This window comes from Pelodiscus sinensis, chromosome 17 (genome assembly GCF_049634645.1).
Source record: "Pelodiscus sinensis isolate JC-2024 chromosome 17, ASM4963464v1, whole genome shotgun sequence".
Classification (NCBI taxonomy): domain Eukaryota; kingdom Metazoa; phylum Chordata; order Testudines; family Trionychidae; genus Pelodiscus; species Pelodiscus sinensis.
In genome coordinates, this window is record NC_134727.1 from 7,740,972 (window position 1) to 7,761,881 (window position 20,910).

Sequence of the window (20,910 nt, forward strand, 5' to 3'; positions counted from 1 at the left end):
ATACAATATAACATAATATATACCTGTCCATTGGAGTGTATGGAAAATGTTATCCCCAAAGGGGCAATCTTCATATGAAAATAGGGCACTTTCATGGATACCATTATACAGTCTTAACTGTTACAGTCCCTGCCCTCCTGCCATAATTAACTAGATTAAATTGGCTTTGTAAAAGGATTTGGATTCAATTTATATTTGTGAAGCGCTTGGATATACCCAGAATAAAAGTGGAGTGGATGTGTGAAATATTCTATAAGTTCAATGTAGCCTTTTCTCTAAAAAAAACTCCTTGTATATATATGGAGTCTGTCCCCAATTGTGGAGTGTTTTCGTCTTGGGATTTATGGGTAAACATGGCAGTATGGCAAAAATCCTTTGAAGCACTAGCTGCTTTGGCTTTGGAGTTTAAAAATTTGGCTCATGGAAAAATTGGGCCAATGTCAGTCCATCTGGAAACTGCACAGGCCATCCTATCTACAGTCCTGTTGTGAGTGAAAGAAAATAGAAACAAATTTAGGATCAAAATAACTAGAAATACATTGTTGCTTTCAGTGTCTCCTTCACCTGAGAAAAGATGTTTGCTTATGACTCTTTGACTCTGAAAGCCGTTCCTTTCCTCCTCATTTTGAGTCCTCTTTCTTGACAGTGAAGTAGTTAGTGGAGTCGTAGTGGAGACAAAGAAAGTTGGGGGTTTTGGTAATTGCACCACATTGTGCTGAGTTTCCTTTTGCTGTTTTAACTCTAAATATAACTTTCAATAGTCAGTGCTAGGCCAGCTTGTAATTACATACCCATTGCTCTGGGTTATTGCTTGTATTGGGGTGTTTTTTTGCTAAAAATATTAGCCAGTTTTCTAAGAGTGGCTGTAAACCATATTGTGGGTGTGTGGTATTGGCCTAAAACTATATAGTCTGGGCATTGGTATGATTATTTGTATTCCTCTCAGTTCACTCAGAGGTTTTTCATGAGATTCCATAGAAATCAAGTTGCAATGGGGGAGGTTTGGCTTAGATATTAAGAAAAACTATTCACTAGGGCTATGTCTACACTGGCATGAATTTCCGGAACTGCTTAAAATGGAATACTATTCTGTTTTCAGTTTTTCCGGAAAAGGAGCATCTACATTGGCAGGCTGCTTTTCCAGAAAAGCCTTTTTTCCGGAAAAGCATCTGTGGCCAATGTAGACGCGCTTTTCCGGAAAAGAGCCCCGATCGCCATTTTCGTGATCGGGGCTTTTTTCCGGAAAAGACTACTGGGCTGTCTACACTGGTCCTTTTCCGGAACAGTGTTCCGGAATAAGGACTTATGCCCAAGCGGGAGCAGAATAGTTTTTCCGGAATAGCAGCTGATTTTGTACAGTAGAGCATCGTTGCTTTTCCGGAAATTCAAGAGCCAGTGTAGACAGCTCGCAGCTTATTCCGGAAAAGCGGCTGATTTTCCGGAATAAGTGGCCCAGTGTAGACACAGCCTAGGAGGGTGGGGAAGCACTGGAATGGGTTACCAAGGGAGCTGGTGGAATCTCCATCCCTAGAAGCTTTTAAGTCCCGGCTTGACATATACCGGGCTGGCATGATTTATTTGGGGTTGGTCTTTCTTTGGGCAGGAGGTTGGACTCAATGACCTCCTGAGGTCTCTTCCAACCCTGGGATTCTATGAATCTGAAGCAGCAATGATTGGATAAAATCTTGACATAACTTTATTTAATGAGGACTTCAGATTTTTAGGAGCATGTAGGACAGAGGTGTCCAACCTTTTTAAGCACGAGATCACTTTTGGAATTTAAGTGCAATCCAGGATCTACCTCAACCCAAATACCCTGGCCCCGCCTCCTTCTCACCCCTTCTCTGAGGCCCCACCCCTGCTCACACCTTCCTCCCTTCCCCCATCCTCCCTCCCTTTCACCAGGCAGGGGCAGAGGGTTGGGGCACAGGCTCTGGTCTTGGGGATTTGGCGTGTAAGAAGGGCTCTGAGCTGAGCCTGGGGCAGGGGATTGGGGTATAGGAGGGGGTTCTAGGTGCAGGCTCTGTAAGGGAGTTTGTGTCCAGGGCGCTCAGGGCTACGACAGCGGCTTGAAGTGCAGGAGGGGGTTCATAACGGGCAGAGGTTCGGAGCTGGATCAAGCTAGGAATTGCTTACTCAGTTCTGAGTGTTAGTGCAGTGGGGCTAAGGCAGGCTCACCCCTACCGTGGTCCTGGACCACTCCCTAAAGCAGCCAGCAAAAAAATCCCAAAATCTCTAATTATATATATATCTATGAACTAAGGTTCTGTCTACAGCTGTGGTGTCCAACATACTAGTCACTAACCACATGTGGCAGTTTAGCTTCAAAACTGGTTGGACACCACGGCTGTGTCTACACTGGCATGAATTTCCGGAAATGCTTAAAACAGAGTAGTTTTCATTATAAGTATTTCCGGAAAAAGAGCGTCTACATTGGCAGGCTGCTTTTCCAGAAAAGCATCTGTGGCCAATATAGACGCGCTTTTCTGGAAAAGAGCCCCGATCGTCATTTTCGCGATCGGGGCTTTTTTCCGGAAAAGACTACTGGGCTGTCTACACTGGCCCTTTTCCGGAACAGTGTTCCAGAATAAGGACTTATGCCCGAGCGGGAGCAGCATAGCTTTTCCGGAATAGCGGCTGATTTTGTACAGTAGAGCGTCGTTGCTTTTCCGGAAATTCAAGGGCTAGTGTAGACAGCTCGCAGCTTATTCCGGAAAAGCGGCTGATTTTCCGGAATAAGTGGCCCAGTGTAGACACAGCCCACAGGTTTACAGTGACTTCAGCATTGATATTAGATATATGCTTGTGTTTAAGAAGAGAGCTCTTAACCACAGTTTCCTGGGAATCTTGCTTGACAAAATGATTGTTGATATTTGGAGTACATTGGTTTTCTAATAACTGTTTGACTAAACTGCAATATAGACATACCCGTCTTAGGCACTCCATCCAATGGCCTCTTATCATGAATTACTACTATGATAGCCATGTTCTGTGCTACAACAGTTGGACTGCATTTAAAAGATATTTCAGAAGCAGGTACAAGATATGTCATGTTCCTCACAATACCTGCAGGCTTGTACTATAATATCATACCCTTTTCTAGATGAGTAAACTCACTCACACCAAGGGCTTATGTACACCCCAAGGCTGTGTTACTTTAACTATACTAGCATAGCTACAGTGATACATACCTCTCTCGCTCTTCCCCCATTATACCAGTATAAATGTGCTTAAACCAATATAGTTTATTTCTTTATAAGAAAGAGAATAAGTTATATGAATGAAAAGTACCTTGATACTGATATAGCTGCATTCTCACAAAGAATTGTATCTGTATAAATCACACACCCCTTACAGGCATTTATACTGGTATACGATTTCTGGGTAGAACAGGCCTAAGTTAATTGTCCAGGCTGTCACTGAAAATAAGGGGCAAAGCCTTGAACAGAATCCTTGAGCTCTGAATATATGGGCTTTCACTAATTCCTGTAGTATCTGACCATGTTTAATGTATTTCTCTCTTAATTCCCTTTCAGTAATTTGCTGTCTAATCCCTTTAATTGTAATTGCCATCTGGCATGGCTGGGGAAATGGCTGAGGAAAAGGAGAATTGTCAGTGGAAATCCACGTTGCCAGAAACCCTCTTTCTTAAAGGAGATTCCAATTCAAGATGTGGCCATCCAGGACTTCACCTGTGATGGTAAGGAAACTTGATGGGGCTTAGTATTTCACTACCAGACTGGTATTTCTGCTGGTTTTATCACGGAGTCAGCACCATGATATCATGATGAAAAAAGATTAATCAAATTTGTAGTAGAACCTCAGAATTAAGAACACCTCAGGAATGGAGGTTGTTCATAATTCTGAAATGTTCATAATTCTGAACAAAATGTTATGGTTGCTCTTTCAAAAGTTTACAATTGAATGTTAACTTAATCTGGAATCTCCATCTCTGGAGATATTTAAGAGCAGGTTAGATAGACATCTATCAGGGATGGTCTACATGGTGCTTGGTCCTGCTGTGAGGGCAGCGGACTGGACTCAATGACCTCTCAACGTCCCTTCCAGTTGTAGTGTTCTATGATTCTATGATACTGTGATTAATACAGCTTTGATTAATACAGCTTTGAAGAAGGAAAATGCTGCTTTCTCTTGAATTTTTTTAAGTAATTGACATTTAACCCAGGACTGTGTTTTATTTGCTTTTTAATGTCTCTGTTGCTGCCTGATTACATCCTTCTGGATCCAAATGAGGTGTGTGTTAACTAGTCCATTTGTAATTGTGGTGCTCGTAACTTTGAGGTTCTGTCATAGTCAGGAGGGAGAGAACTGTCCGGAATCAAATGTCATTGTTCAGTATCATCTGGGACTCATTTTTTTGTTGGTGATGGCACCTGGATAGATTCCCATATTGTGGTCCCCCTCCCTCCAAACCCAGACATAAGTACAAATTCTTGCACAATCGTCTGGTTGCTCTGGAGTCTTTCAGAATACACCTCTTTTCAGCCTTGAATCCTGCATTCAGCTCCTTGCCAGGGAGTTTGATGAACAAAACCATCTTCCTTGAGAATGATGCCAGTGTAGTTAGTGATTTTTCCTCCTATTCTCTTTCCCTCTGAGGACAGTGGGAATGGGGCTTGCTAGGAGAACCCACAAGATCTAGGGGCTCTGGAGTTTCATCAGTTATATCATGGGAATATAGAAATGTCAGAGAAAATTAACCCAAAAAATATCAGTGAAGTGTAATGAATGGCAGTGATCATTTGGGGGCAACTTTTGACCCTTCCTTCTCTGCTAGGGAGGGTCCCAGGTGTTGCTGCATTTGTATTGTGACAAGTGCTAGGACCCTTGTACATGAAACAGGACGTCATCATGCTACATGCTTTACAAACACAGAACAAAATGATGGTCTGTGCTCCAAAGGCCTTTGCAAAAGTACTTCAGTTCTGCTCTGTGTGGGGATAGGAGGCTCTGAAGAGGTTTGTGCTCTCTGTGCACATCAGCCTCTATCTCCCTGTGCAGCAAGATTTGGGGGTGATAGCACAGGGTGAGAGTGGAGTAACCAACTTCAAATTCATCAGCGTTGGCTCAGTGGGACTGCCCAGGTGCATAAAGTTGCTCTTGCACTTAATCATTTGCAGGATAAGCAAATAATTTAATACAAGACACATGAGTGAATATAAGAAACAATAGGGGAAAGTAAGCAGGGGAGACCAGGAGTTACAGCAAAAGATCCTGTGGCTATTTAGTTAAGTTTCATGCATATCTTTGTGGCATAGGCTCTTCCATAATGATGAAGGGTTTTCCTCCATTCTTCTTTCTTCTTTTTCCCTCCATCATGCTTAATGCAAACCATCTCCTTTCACATACTCACACTCATGAGTGAAAGTTGTTACGATTACTTTGCAGACCTCTAGAAGGGCTTCCAGTCTAGTTTAAACGTGATACATGTGACAGACCTGTGAAAGAAAGAAAATCATCTCGGCCTCAATTAGTCTTTGTATCGGTCTTAAATAAATGAAAATATCTAATGGGAATATGGCTATATGATTTAAGTTTAATATTTCAGAGTTCAAGACATTCAGTTTGCTTGCATTCTTATCATGATCATCTCAAGTATGTTTCACAAACTGTTTCCTTCCATGTGCATCTTGATACTGCAGTTTGCATTTTCCTCATGTTCTGTGAAGCGTGTTGTTTTTGGGGAGAATCCATGCTTTAATGTTCTTAACTTCAAAGACTTAGTTACGTCCATGCAAGCCCCATTGTTATTCAATTATGAGATTTTATCTCTTGTTTATGGAAGTTTGAATTCACTTTTAGGGGTATTAGGTATTTTTATGCATGCACAGAAGGATTGCCAGAAATTCTGGGAGTGCAGCTCAGTTTGTTTGTTTGTTGTTTGTTTGTTGCCTAGTTATCCTTGTCAACAACGAGGTTTAAAATTAAAGTGATAAATGAAGTACCACGCCAACATTAAAAGTCGACACTTAACATTGAAGTGACATCATGAGGAAATAAAGCTAGATAGTTATTTAAAGAAAAGATTCATTGTAAAGCATAAAGTAGGTCACGATTGTCTTCTGTCGAGATAAGATTAAGGCTAATACTTTGGTAAAGTTTTCCATTTCAGCTAACATGGGGGATTTCCGGAGTGCCTGAGAAAAGGCTATTTAATGGTTAAAGGTTCATAGAATTTCAAAAAGCTAGGTAGCTTTTTGATAAAACGTTGCTATCCTTTCCCTTTAAAACATTAGCCATTATTTTTCAGGGCAGATTTGGATCCTGACACCAGTGATCCAGTATGAGGTTTTGAGGTGACACTAAATATTAGGGGACAAAAAACAGCCCAACCATTGTAGACTTATAGATCTCCCTATTTTGTACTAGATGCAAGCAGTTACCTCTGGAGCAAGCCCTCCTGGCCTGCATGGTAGCGTTCCTTCCCAAATATTAGGGCCCTCATTTTCTTTCTCTCTCTTTGCAGGTAATGATGAAAGCAGCTGTCTGCTCTCTCCTCGTTGTCCGGATCCGTGTACTTGCGTAGACTCGGTGGTGCGCTGCAGTAACAAAGGTCTGCGCATCCTACCCAAAGGCATCCCGAAGGATGTGACTGAGCTGTAAGTTACATTTTATATTGCTCCTTTCACAAGAAAGGGGGGCTAGATACTGTTCTAGTTTAGGTCCATGGGAGTTTTCCATGGACTTCAGTGAATGAATCTTTGTATTTTGATCCCTTCCTTATCTTTTTGATTGTTGCGGCCTTTTTCTTATGCCCAAGCAGGCTGTAACTGCCTCTGGTACTCTGAACAGAGAGGAGATGTCATTATATATTTTACACAAGCCATGTATTAGTTTCTATTCATTCTATATGTCGGGAGCACATGAATAAGTCAATACTGCATAATATTTAGTGCATTTTCAGCAGCTTGAGATCAAAATGGACAATTTGAAAGAGCTCTGGAGACTGTATTGCTTACATACATCTGTGGGCTAATTATCCCACCACATGACATTTTTCAAAAGAAACAGCAGGGAAAACAAACAGTGGATTCTTTTCTGTTCTCTTCTCGTTAAATGTCTAAAATAACAGAGGTAATTAGATTAAATTGTAAAGCGAATGTGCATGAGTTATGGGAGCCATTCTAGCTTTATTCATTTACTATGAATTTACAGGAAAGAAATCTATAATACTGGAGGATCTGAATGGCTTGAAGGGTTGGTAGTAGAAATACAGAGCTTTTTACCTCTAGGTCACACACACTGAAATCTAACCTAGATGAATAGTTATTGGAAGTTATTACCAGCTAATAGTGTTTATATATGAAAGTAGTTGGTTACCATATATTGAGAGTATATAAAGTTAGTCAGTCCATTTTCAACTGAGCAGGCATCCATATCTGATTGACGCTAATTAGCACTATTATTGGTAGACACAAGGGAGACGAGTGTAATAGGCATTACAGTTTCACTCTTCACCGTTCAAAGGAGAGTATTTTGCACTGCTGCTGCGTGGGATTTTCTTAAACTGTATCCTTTGGGAGGATTGAGCAACAGCAAGCTGAGGCCACTTTACTTCTGAAAGAGAGTGTAAAACACACAAGGGTTTAATTCACTTTAAATTATGGGTTAAATTCATAGCTTTACTTGATTAATCTGAACTATTCTGAGTGTTCCAGAGCAGAAAAGTCCGTAGTGAGCCTGTGTGGTGTTATGTCTGCTGTAAAATAGGGCTCCTGAGTGTTCTGCATAGATACAGATGCTGCTGGAAAAAAACAATTAGTACCTCAAATGCTCAAGATTATTTTTAGGTTATTAAAAAAAATTCTTGCTGAATGAAGTATAATTCTGCTCTGAAAAGTGACTCGAATTGGAGAAGCGAAAGAGTACATGTTTTTCATATATAAGTGATTTCTGGTCACATTTGTGCAGTTCATGAACTAATAATACAGTTTCATCTGAAAGTCAGTTTCATTCTTATCCTTCTAATGTGTCATCACCAGTAGTGCGGCCCCACCCCCGGGTGCCCAGCGCATGAGTGGACCCGCCCCCGGGTGCCCGGCATCCCCAAAAGGTTGGGGACCACTGGACTAGACCATCCCTTATCGACATTTTTCTAACCTACTCTTAAATATTTCCAGAGATGGAGGTTCCACAACCTCCCTAGGCAATTTATTCCAGTGTTTGACTATCCTGAAAGTTAGGAACTTTTTCCCAATGTCCAACCTAAACCTCCCTTGCTGCAGTTTAAGCCCATTGCTTCTTGTTCTATCCTCAGAGGCTAGGAAGAACAAGTTTTCGCCCATCTCCTTGTGATAAATTTAGATTCCTGAAAACCGCTATTATGTCCCCTCTCAATCTTCTCTTTTCCAAACTAAACAAGCCCAATTCTTTCAGTCTTCTTTCATAGGTCATGTTCTCTAGACTTTTAATCATTCTCATTGCTCTTCTCTGTGCCTTCCTCAATTTCGCCACATCTTTCTTGAAATGTGGTGCCCAGAACTGGACACAATACTCCAACTGAGGTATAATCAGCAAAGAGTAGAGCAGAAGAATGACTTCTTGTGTCTTGCTCACAACACACCTGTTAATGCATCCTAGAATCATGTTTGCTTTTTTTGCAACAGCGTCACACTGTTGACTCATATTTAGCTTGTGGTCCACTATAACCCCTAGATCTCTTTCTGCCATACTCCTTCCTAGACAGTCGTTTCCCATTCTGTATGTGTGACACTGATTGTTCCTTCCTAAGTGGAGCACTTTGCATTTGTCCTTATTAAACTTCATCCTGTTTACCTCAGACCATTTCTCCAGTTTGTCCAGATCATTTTGAATTATGACCCTATTTTCCAAATCAGTTGCAACCCCTCCCAGCTTGGTATCATCTGAAAACTTTAGAAGCGTACTCTTTATGCCAATACCTAAATCGTTGATGAAGATATTGAAGAGAATAGGTCCCAAAACAGACTCCTGCAGAACCCCACTTGTTACAGCTTTCCAGCAGGATTGTGAGCCAGTTATGCACCCACCTTATAGTAGCCCCATCTAAGTTGTATTTGCCTAGTTTATTGATAAGAATATCATGTGAGACTGTATCAAATGCTTTACTAAAGTCTAGACAGCAGCATGGGATGCCAGGCAGGAGCTGGTCTGTGAGGGGAGCAGTTTAAAAACCTGCTCCCCACATAGACCAGTTGTCTGTCATCCTGAGCTATTGCCTCTGATAGGGTATGTCTACACTACCACCCTAGTTCGAACTAGGGTGGTAGTGTAGACATACCCATAAAGAGGCAGCAGAGGAGGGTGGCAGCCCCCCCTGTCTGGGAGGGTGGTGGTCTGAGCTCCCAGACCCCTGGTGCAAGCTGGAACTGAGCCGGGCTCCCTGCTGGCCTGGCTCCTAATATACTTTAAATGCAGACCTGCAGGAGGGATAGGTCCTGAACCCGATGAAAGCCAGGACTGAGCTGGGCTGCTGGCCAGCCTGCTAAAAAATTTACTGGTGGGGGCAAGAGGGGCAGGAAATGCAGGTAGTCAATAGCATTAACCAATAAGCTTTTGCTTATCTGTTAATTGCTTCATCAACTATTCTATTACAATCCTATCCTTGCAGTTTGCTCTATCCTTGTCTTGTTCTTTCCAAATGAAATTTGCTGTCTGTGATCTGACAAGTACAGCTTCATGGAACTGAACAGTCTAATCAACTTGAATGTGCAACCCTCCAGTTGAGCTTTGTGTTTATGAATCCATAAACTTTGCAATGGAACTAACTCCAAACCACACCTCCTTTTGCATGGTATCACTCTGCCTTTTGCATGTGTTGGAAGTAAACTTTAAATCCAACCCAGCTGATTTTGTCACTTTCTGATTCCTTCAGCCAACCTGAACTTGAAAGGCCAGCTTGTCACTAAAAACAAACCCAGGCAAATTTCCCTTGACATCAGTTCCTGAAGCAAAAGGTTTTTGTCTGAAATGAAAAGTATATAAACAAGTTCACAAATTTCCTCTTTGCTTCCTGGTTCAGGTCAAGATGTCAGCTATGTTCTAGAAAGCCTTGTGTTATCTAGGATGTAGTTGTCTGTGGATTCCAAAAGTTTTCCAAAAGTTTAAAGGCTTTTAAAAACTGGGAGGGGGGAAAACTATCTGAAGATTTTCACCTTCTATCTAGCAGGCATAGATTCTTCTGTGCCTTCCCCCATACACCTGCCATATGGAATTAAACAGGTTTTCATAACTACTTCAGTTTTGACTTCTATAGCTCAGACATTTCTAAATTATCTGTGTTTTTCTAATAGCATCAACTTCCACATTAAACAACCCTATATTCGTTGCTTCTGGTGGTAGAAACAGGAGCTTCCCCGCAGGTTTATTAGGACTATGAAACAAATATCTTCCCTCCCACAACAGGGAGGGACTCCCATCCTGAGTCCTTGAAAGCACTCTGTATCGCTAGTGAGCCATTGTCCTTTGGCAAGGGCTGCAAATTATTTAAGTAACCACTTACTCTGAGAGGTTCAAGATCCAACCCTCAAGCAGCACCGCTTTTGAGTAGCTAATTTATGTACACAAAAAATCCACAAAGACCTGCATGAGAAGGGAACCAGCCAGAACAGCTGAGGTGCCTCTCTATGGCTGCCACTCATGCTCCAGCACTTGTCTACCATTTCAGCAGGTGTTGACCTCCCACATGAGAGAAATGGCCGGTTCATCAGCTCATTCCAGGTTCATGCCCCCACCTGCCTCCATTTTCAGGCACACTGGTTTGCTGTGATTCCTAGAGAGCAATAGTTCCCTCACGCTGGATGACTGTATCCTGCCCCTCACACCAGACAGTAGAATAGTAGCTGTGTCACTGTAGACAGAGCCCTTGGTGATGGCTGGGGCAAGGATTTAGTGTTAATTGTCTTTACGGTTCATGGCTCTTTTGCTGGGAGGAATCTGATGTAGTGTTCTAAGTAATGATGGACTTCAGGGATTTTGATTAATGCTGTGGAGACTTGCACTTAGAAACTTCCATTTCCACATTAGAATGGCAGCTTCTATAACAAGCTGTAAGCTGAAATGCTTTTTATTAAAATGTAACTTACTTTATACATCACATTTTAATAAAAAAAATGGCCATACAGCTTACCAAGCCAGTAAATTAGTATTGCATATAAAACTCCAAAATAGCTCTGCAACAGGAAATTTCTAACTGCAACAGGTACTAAATAACAAAGTGCTGAAATGAATATACCTCTTACAAGGAGACAGAGAATTTCATTCTGCAGCGGGTAGAATTTCATAATATCCTAGTTCAGTGGAAAAGCCTAAATAGAGTATTGGCACTGGTGTTATTGCAGTGATGGCAGGCAGGAAACTTAGGCTCTCTGCCTCTCTGATTTTCCTCTTGGGTTTCCATCCTGGATTGACTGTATAGACTCATAAGCAGGCTGAGCATAGAACATGTATGTGGGTGCCCTTGATGTCAACTTAAAGGAAGGGCCACAATGAAGCAATTACTCTTAGCTTTATTGCTTGTATCCCTTTCTACATATAAAATACATTCTAGAAGGTCTCTTTTGCAAGTTAATTGAAATGTTAATAGAACTGTCCTGAGCAGGCCAGGCCAAAGAGTTTGTGGGGCCCAAGGCAGCATTTTGTGTTTGGTTGAACCTAGGGTTGCCAGATGGTTTCAACAAAAATACCGGACACATTTGACATTACATCACAATCTACATTACATCTTATTTAGAAAACTAGCCAATTAGCCCATCATAAGACGGGATTTTCAGGTCTTTCCTCCACGTTGGTCTTCTCTCCTGAGCCTCTGGTCTCTTGCTCCGTGTCTCTTTCTTTCTCTCCTCCTCCTTCTACTGCCTCCCCCTCTCTCTCTCAGCTCTCCTCCGCCTTCTGCCTCTCTCTCCGTCTCTTTGGGTATGTGTACACTACAAAGTTAATTCGAACGAACAGTCATTAGTTCGAATTAACTTTCATAGGCACTACACATGCAAACTGCTAATTCGAACCTGTGCTGCATGGGGAGCGTGGACCCCAAAAGGCCGCCTGAGCTACTTGTTGCCACGTGGTGACCCGGCTGAGTGGTGCAGAAGTCATCCAAGCGCCACAGCGGGAGGCAACAGCGCCTCCTAGAGGGAACAGCCAGCGTTTTAGCGTTACAGAGTCACAGACATTGAGCTACTATATATATGATACCGGACATTTATATTTTCTCATTTATATTTTCCCAATTTGTTTCCTGGACAGAAAGCTCAAATACTGGACTGTCCAGTTCAAGACTGGGCACCTGGCAACCCATGGCCGGGTGGCTCCCAGACAGAGCAGGGGAGCGAGCAATTGGGTATGTGGGACCAGACGGGCACCAGACAGCATGGGGCCCTGAAGACACAGGGCCCAAGGCAACCTCCTTGCTCGCCTTGCTCTAAAGCCGGGCCCGGTCCTGAGTTAGGCATAGTGCTTTCTCCGTACTGTTTTGCCAACACACTTCCATCCTGCTATTCCAGCCCTAGGTGTCTCTAAACATAGAAATTGCCAGTCGTGTAAAGTAAATGGACTGGTTCTGTAATGTGAGAAATCTAGAAGGGTCAAATCTACAGAAGGGATAGGTCTTTATCAGCTCCAAATGATTGACTGGGGAAGGAATGAAGGACAGCCGTCAAAGAGACAGCAGGGTTATTATGGGATCACAGATTGGGCCTGTGGCTGTACTACACATAGAAAGCTTTGAGAGGAGGTGTAAAATGAAAGAGTCCCTGGAAGCCCTTTATTCCCTTGACATTTAGAGCCATGCTGCCACCAAACACCTACCGGTAGTTGGTCCCAAGCTTTCCTTTGGAAGAAAAGTCTTCACATTGCTGTGAAGGGTTCTAGGGAAAATAATGCTGGCAAGGTCAGGTATATCCTGCAGTGTAAATCTCTTGGAGTATTAAGAAGGACGATATCCCAGCTAGTTGCCATTCCTCAGCCATCCCACACTTTTCAAAACCCTTCTCCCCATCTCCTCGTCTTTCCACAGGTTTCATTAGAGGGGAGGAGGATGCCACATAAAATATCTTACTGCCCATTCTTACGTTACTGGTATGGTTAGTCAGTCCACACCTGGGCTTCCTTTGATCTCTGTGTGGGTCTGAAGGGAAGACTTGTCCTTTGAGTTAAATCAGATTTCTAGTCCTGCAGTAAAACAGTAGCATACCGATCAAGTGCACAGCCCAGTGTCACTCCAGATCAGTGCCTTCTTATTGTCTGAAGTAACTTTCCCAAGCATGCTTCTCATCCATTACCTCAGTACTTGAGTTTTATTTCTATTTTTAAAAGAAAGAGTAATCTCTATTAAAGGCCTGGCTGTATCCAATAAAGGCCTGACAGTATCCAGCTGTTGTTGTTAGGTCTATGGGAACTAGCAAGCTTTTGCATTGGGGAGAAAATACTGGAGTTGCTTATGTTATTATAATGATAATAGTCTAGTTTTAGATTAAATATACATCAATCATGTAGTCTCTGAACTCATAATACTCTGGCGATACTACACACTTGGACAGAGAAGGGATGGGGGTGGTATGAAAACTAAGATGTACTGCAACTTTTTATTTGTGTTGTTGTGCATATCTACAACATGTTTAATGCATTCCCATATCACATTTCTTTTCCTTTCCTCACACTCTCCCATGCTCTTCTCTGGCAACTTCAGCTTCCATTTAGATAATCCCTCCAAGGCCTTAGCTGTGCACTTCCCTACCCTCAGTTCTCTGCATTCAGCCTGTTGCAATCAAGTAGATATCGCAAATTTACAAGAAGTCATCTGAGATTAATATAGACTTACTAGCCTGTTGTGTGCCATCTCCCAGTGCTGCCATAGTATCATCTGCATCATTTTTGCTCATCAATGTAATAATCCTGAAGTGGAAAATCTGAAACAAATATCTGTTTGTGGCTGCAAATGCCTGTCCTTGCTGGGCAATCAGCGCTATTTGTGCACAAACAGTTAACATGCAATTAAGTGGATTTTCTTTTTAATAATAAAAAGAGAGAGAAACAATGTAGGTGAAAGCTTAGCCAGGCTTGGCCTTGAGGCTGCTTCAGTCAGGAAAGATATTGCAGTCTGCTTAATATATTGTAAAGGGAAACACTTTCAATTGAGAGAGTTTAAATTATTCTGTAAAAGGGAATTTTTAGCTATTCCCAAAATAGAGAGTTTAAATCAGTATTTCACATATGAGAGTTTTAAAAAGGACATAGATCAACAGTTATTAAATGGTCTTTTGAGTGGTATAAAGGTCTCACAGGCATCAGAAAGCTGACTTTAGCACTTACAGAGCATGTCAGAGAAATTAGCTATGGAACCCTCGTGACTGTATTTTAAACAAAGGCATATTTTCTATAGGTTGTTTTAAAATAGCAATTTTAGTGGAGATGAGCCCAAGAAAATGCCAAACTTCAGAGCGTTCAGAAAATTCAAATCTAGACCTAGAGCTGGATCCAAATTTTGCAAATGCCCCTGTCTATTTAGTGAGCTCAACTGAAACCCCAGATCTTAAGATCCTTTCAAAGCATTGACATCTGACATTTCCTGGTACGTCATACTTCATTTCCTCCCTCTCTGCCAGAATTTTTTTGGTAAAAGAAAGTTGCCTCAATTTCAAACAATATTCTGAAGATCCCATCAAAAATGTTTTGATCCTAACTTAATTTTGCAACTTAGATATAATGTAGCAGTGCCAAGCAACTCCTACTTTTTATCTCAAGTGTTTAAAATAAAAATCCCCACATTATGATAGTTTTCCCCATCCTTCCTTATGCCCATTTAGTTACTTTCTGAGAACTCTATTGACCTTTTGGCTGCCACTCTTAGCACAGAATGCTTCTGTGGATTTGTCTTTATGGCAGAGCAGGCATTCTGTCATACCAAAAATTGCAAGTGATTCAAAGCTTTACATGCCACTTTGGCACCTTGTGGTAGTGGTATCGCCTCAGATCCAAGTGTTCTCTGATATAAAAATAGACAATTTAGAAAAAAACTGTCATTTTAAATGCATCTCTTTTTTTTTCAAGTAAAGTAGGATTGAATGTACGCTGAATTCACTGAAACATTTAGGTTTAGGATTAAGTGCATGACTTTGAATTTCGGCTTTAGCTATTGTATTAACTTAGCTCTGTGTAAATGTCACAAGAATAAAGTCCTACCAAGTGGCATATGATGTAGAATCCAGTCAAGTTTGGTCCTGGTCATGCTTTTTCAATGGCAGAAACTCAAATCAACATGTCTTCTCATTATATCATTATATTGGAGAAACCTGTAGATGTTTCAAATTAACTTAAAATAAGTTTTGAGAATTATTTTACTAGAATATGTCATCACTCTATGTATAGTGTGACAGAGAGTTAAACAGAAAAGCTTTGTGCACCCCTAATGACTTCTGTGCATGATAATGATATTATCAGTAATTTTTCAGAGTAAAATTTTTAGGAAGCTGTTGTGTTCTATTCACAAAATGTTTCATTGGCATAAATATTACCACTTTGTGTTAATACCCTAAAATAATCAGGAAATTGTTGGGAATATTGTAGCCGAATATGCTCTGCAAAGAAGATATGATGTAGCAGTTCAACTCCAAAGGCCCAAAGGTTTGTGTCTACCTTGGAATACCGATGAAAAATACTCCTTTCAGTGTTCAATTGCTAAACACTCACCAGATAGCAAGAAACAATGGGGGAAGGCTTTGCCTAGCCAAAAAATACCCCCACATGAATTGGAATTGGAAAATGCCCCAAAATGTATTCTGAAGCTTTTACCGCTGTGTAGCAAGAATTGTGCCTATCGTCTTAAATAAGGATTCCTGAGTAGCTTCTAAAGTTTATCCTTCAGACTTACTTTTGATTTCCTTATTTTGGAATAAATACTAGATCCTTTACTTAGCCAAAGTCTATGGGTTTAGTTCATGGAAAGAAAGTGTCAAGCGGGAGTAACTCTTGAGCTTAGGGCACTTGCACATTCCCTTAAGATACTACTCCTCGCCAAGATTGTTCCTACCTTCCCTAGCGAGTTCAGACAGTCCTATACCATGATGGTTTAGTGACTATGTCCAGGAAGTACATTCCCCGCCCCAAAGGGTTACTGACTGATTGAAGCCAACACATTGGTGTGGAGAGGGAAAAAATAGAGTTCCAACGAACCTTTGGGTTGACAGCAAATCACCTTTCTTTTGCATTGAGAATGCCAGGGATTTTTGTAAGCAGCCATCTACACCTACGTACTTGTGTTCCACTCGGGTTTGGATCTGCAGTGAATGCCTGGATATGAAAACAGACTTCAGGGGGCATGTAGTCTGGGCTATCTTGCCCTGGAATGTGGACCTGGCGACAGCAGCATGTGCGTTGAACTCTCGAGTTCACTCTCTGGGGATGTCCACAGATGCATGCTGGACCTGAAGTGGTTGTGTTACCGGATCTGGAAGTGGCAGGCGCAGTTCTGAAGTAAAGGACAGCATAACCGGGAAACTCCGGATCTTGAACAAGGACTCATTTGTCTTTGACACTGCTGCTAAGGAGGGGTTTGAAGACCACCGTTACATGAAATCTTATCCCTCATGTGATGTCTTTCTCCTTTTTCCTACTTTATCTCATCCAAGCTATCTACCCGTTGTCCTTCCTGGGATTCTCGTAATGATTATATTATCATGCTCGCTGTCGCTGGATTTGACATACTGGGTTGGATGAGCCACCCGGGGCACTTCCATCTTGCCCCAAATAACCCAAAAAAGAAACCTGCAAGCATTTTAAAACTCGCCAGAGTCCATGGGTTAGTGCATGAGAAGAAAGTGTCAAGAAAGTGGAATTCTTTTCCACCAAGTGACAACTCTCCAGTTTTTCAGGGTCAGTTCCAAAATAACTCACAGCTGTTGCACCCCATTCCATTTGGGGCAAATGGCTGATGGATCATACAGCTCTGTATCTACTTGCCCTAGCCCAGACTAACCTCTCGCTCTCTTTCAGTGCAGATGGCATTCTGGTGGAGCCGGTGCACGGCCAGCAGTAGGCTTCCAACAATTCACTGTCTTCTGCCCCTGTAGGAGAGGGAAAACCAGGATTTATCCCCTCTGAAGTATAGCTCATTTACTTCTCAGTCCTTGTCAAGGGTTAACTGGTCAGTGTACCATGCCTCACTTGGTGCATGGGATGTCTGCACATACAAGGATCAATCCATTTGAAAGTCAGTTTTTTTTTTTTTTCATTTCAGGAGGATTTTGCCTTTGGACAAAAATACAAAAAGTTGTGGTCCCCTTTCTCCAATCTAATCCTAGCAGTACTTGGGTTATTTCCCCCATCTGCTCTAAATGTAAATCTAGCTTTATAGGATCCCTGGTCACATAGGGAGTTCATAAGTGAAGAGGGAAAGGTCAGTTTTTCTTTCTATTCATTTGATAGCTGAAGAATTTTTCATTTTATTATTAGGCTCCACCATTTAATATCTTATGAGAAATTCTTCCCAGGATTTGTTTAGTTTAAGAACTAGAGCGGAGGCAACAGAAAAATGGGGGAGGGCATTACACTGAAACTGAGGAGAGAAAATAAAATACAAGTTGATATAAATAATGTATTCTGTAATAAAAGGCAGTAGCTTTTCTGTACACTCTTATTTACTTTTAAATAATGCAGACAAATAAAACTCAACTTGCAGCAAGAGTCTTTTAGACCAAATACCTTGCAAAAAATTCTTTGGCACTATAGCAGCTTACATGGAGACAAAACCAATAATATGTTAGTAGCTATAATTATTGTTGTTTGCTCTTTTAAATGAAGACCAAGTGGGTTTGTTGCTAAAGAAAATAAAAATTGTGTATGGTGCAGATTCTGAGATGATCATTTTGATATATTTTTGGCTTTAGATGCAGTACTCTAAGTACTCTGCTACATGTGGGTGTATGTACTCCCTGACCTGATAACCCTTTGAAGGGCATAACAGTTATTTCAATAACCTAGGTCTCTCTGAGAGGACCTCCACCGCAAAGTGCCTCAAAGGGAGGAAATCTGTGCATGCCCTGACTCAAGCATATCCTTTTCATCATATATATTCGTGAGGAAGTTGCATCTGTTCCCCTATAGAAAAGGCCACTGCAGTTGCACGGAAAACTGGCAGATGCCTGTGGAGTCACATGGGCCAATGTCATGTTAGGGCTGTACTGGCCTTTCCTCATTGGAAGTGCAGCACCATTGGATCCTCTCTATGATTGTCTCCACACGCTGTCTGAGACCTGAAAGAAGTAGGCTGTGTTATCTTTGACCAGTTTTTCCACAAACAAAATGAGGACACTGCACATAATCCATCCCATCCTGCTGTACCACAACCTCCTCTCAGCCCCAGAACCCTGGGGCTTCATGGCTTCGGGTACGAGAAGAGAATGCCAGAGAAGAGACAAGCCCCCGCTTCAGTACAGAAAATCCAGCCCCTCTTTGCAGGTGGCTCGGTGTCCTTTTTTCATTTACATCCTAATCTCATGATGGCTGACAAATACAATGATCATCTAATAATCTGATCTAATCCCTATTGCCACAGGTCTCCCACCTTTTTGTCCCAGATGTAGACACACACCATGAAGTCATGTTACACTTTCTGCCTGAAATCCCTTTTAGGATGTAGAGCCATTTTCCTCCTCTGCTTCCACAGCTTTGTTTAGAAGAGAAGTTTTGGTTCTCACGGGCTTGATTCTACATTTGTCACCTCATTGAGGGTTATTTGACTAAGGAGTGCAAGAGCAAGCCCTCCATATCTTAAAATATGGATACACAGATTCCACCAGTAGAATGAGAGGACCCTCCATAGACGCTGGCTGTTTCCCACTTGAAGTGAGAGTCTATACTGTTGCCATCTGGTAGCTATTTTGAAGCACTTTCAAATCTTTAACCACAGTTCCTAATGTCTCTGTTTTATAATACTTTCATAATTAATCCCTTTTGCGTTTTCTTAGCGTTATAATACTTTGACCATAGCAGGCTTACCTTGCCCTAATCGTGTTAATATATTTAAAATTCAGTGGTTTTATGAGAAGTGACAAATTGACTTGAAGGATCTAGATAAGTACCTAGATACCACATGCATGTGTGCACAAGTGAACCATGTAATTGCACATGCATTTTTCAAGGGAGATACTTACCCGGCTTTGCTAAATGAGAACATCCTGGCAACATTTCAACCATTACAATGAGTTTTTTCAGACCCCAAATGAAGTGATTGTTTCAGTGCTTCTGATGTGAGGAGACTTGCAATTGCCCCAGAGATTCAACAATCTTTATGTATTTCATTACATAATGAAATGTGTTTAAGGAGTAAGCTTGGAAGAGAGCAATATCATTCAGCCTGTATTGTGTGCGTGCATGCACATAAAGCGCCTGTTCAATGACTGGGGAATGCACTTTAGTTCATTTAATACTTAGAGGGGAAAATCTTCACATAGTGGCTGTGTCTAGACTGGCAAGTTCTTCCACAAAAGCAGCTGCTTTTGCGGAAAAACTTGCCAGCTGTCTATACTGGCCACTTGAATTTCCGCAAGAACACTGACGATCTCATGTAAGAAATCAGTGCTTCTTGCGGAAATACTATGCTGTTCCTGTTTGGACAAAAGTCCTTTTGTGCAAAAGCTTTTGAGCAAAAGAGCCAGTGTAGACAGCTCAGATTTGTTTTGCGCAAAAAAGCCCCGATCGCGAAAATGGCGATCGGGGCTTTTTTGCGCAAAAGCGCATCTAGATTGGCACGGACGCTTTTCCGCAAAAAGTGCTTTTGCGGAAAAGTGTCCGTGCCAATCTAGACGCTCTTTTCCACAAATGCTTTTAACGGAAAACTTTTCCATTAAAAGCATTTGCGGAAAATCATGCCAGTCTAGACGTAGCCCTTAAGAACATAAGAACGACCATACGGGGTCAGACCAGAGGTCCATCTAGCCCAGTATCCTATCTTCCGGCAGTGGCCAATGCCAGGTGCCACAGAGGGAATGAACAGAACAGGTAACGATCATCTGATCCTTCTCCTGTCATCCATTTCCAGGCTTTGACAAACAGAGGGTAGGGACACCATTCCTACCCATCCTGACTAATAGCCATCTTGATATAGGGGGATTTCGATGCACATGAATGTTAGGGAAAATTGCATGCCTAAGATTGAGCATGTTCTCTGGTTTAGAGTAGAGTCTTTCAGGGCTAAAAAATGGTTGTTGTGTATTTTGGTGTCATTCAGATAATATTAATAGTCCATATATACTCCTGGCCATCTACAATTTCTCTCTGTCAAACGCAATTTCTTTCTCTGCAACCTGAATTCCTGTGAACATTAGTTTTGTCTTAATAAAATATATTTTTTCAATGGTGCCGCAGTGCATACATAACCTGAAATGCAGCCTATTGTATTAAATATACCTGCTGAATGTGGGAGAGATTTAGGGAGGGATACAAAGGGGAGTTAAACAGTCAACCATGATTTGTGCCTTTGAAAATCTACCCCTATATTACTGTGGGTTTAAAAAGATTCATTTTTTAATGAAGTCTCAGATAGGAGATGCTGCAGTGAAACTTAGAAAATAATCAAATGTTTGGCTTGGTCCTGTTGGAATAAGTGAGATTCTGATGTACAAATATCACGCAATGCAACATACCACACAAGTGTTTATTTAAACACTCTGTACAGTCTGTTTGCAGTCAGAGAGCAGCAATTGTTCTAATGGGGTCAATTAGCATTTGGAATAGCTTGTAAAATCTTTAATTAAATATAACCTTATGCCAAGGGCATACCATGTGCGGGTTTTTTCCCTTCTTTCTATAACAGTTTTCTATAGAGAGCTAAATAAGCTTTTATTTGAACTGAAGGTCAAAGATTCTTACTAGCCTCCCTTCAAATTTCTGAGCAAAACCACCAACAGGCTACCATGA

The 20,910-nt window shown here is 41.5% G+C and overlaps 1 protein-coding gene across 1 annotated transcript in view; it reads left to right on the plus strand.

Moving 5' to 3' along the window:
- Positions 1-20,910, plus strand: part of SLIT3 (slit guidance ligand 3) — a 795,269-nt gene that overhangs the window by 639,289 nt on the left and 135,070 nt on the right. Inside the window, exons 19-20 of the mRNA XM_006115755.4 lie at positions 3,537-3,700; positions 6,488-6,620. Of these exons, the coding sequence (XP_006115817.1) occupies positions 3,537-3,700; positions 6,488-6,620 (297 nt within the window). The remainder of the gene's footprint in view (positions 1-3,536; positions 3,701-6,487; positions 6,621-20,910) is intronic.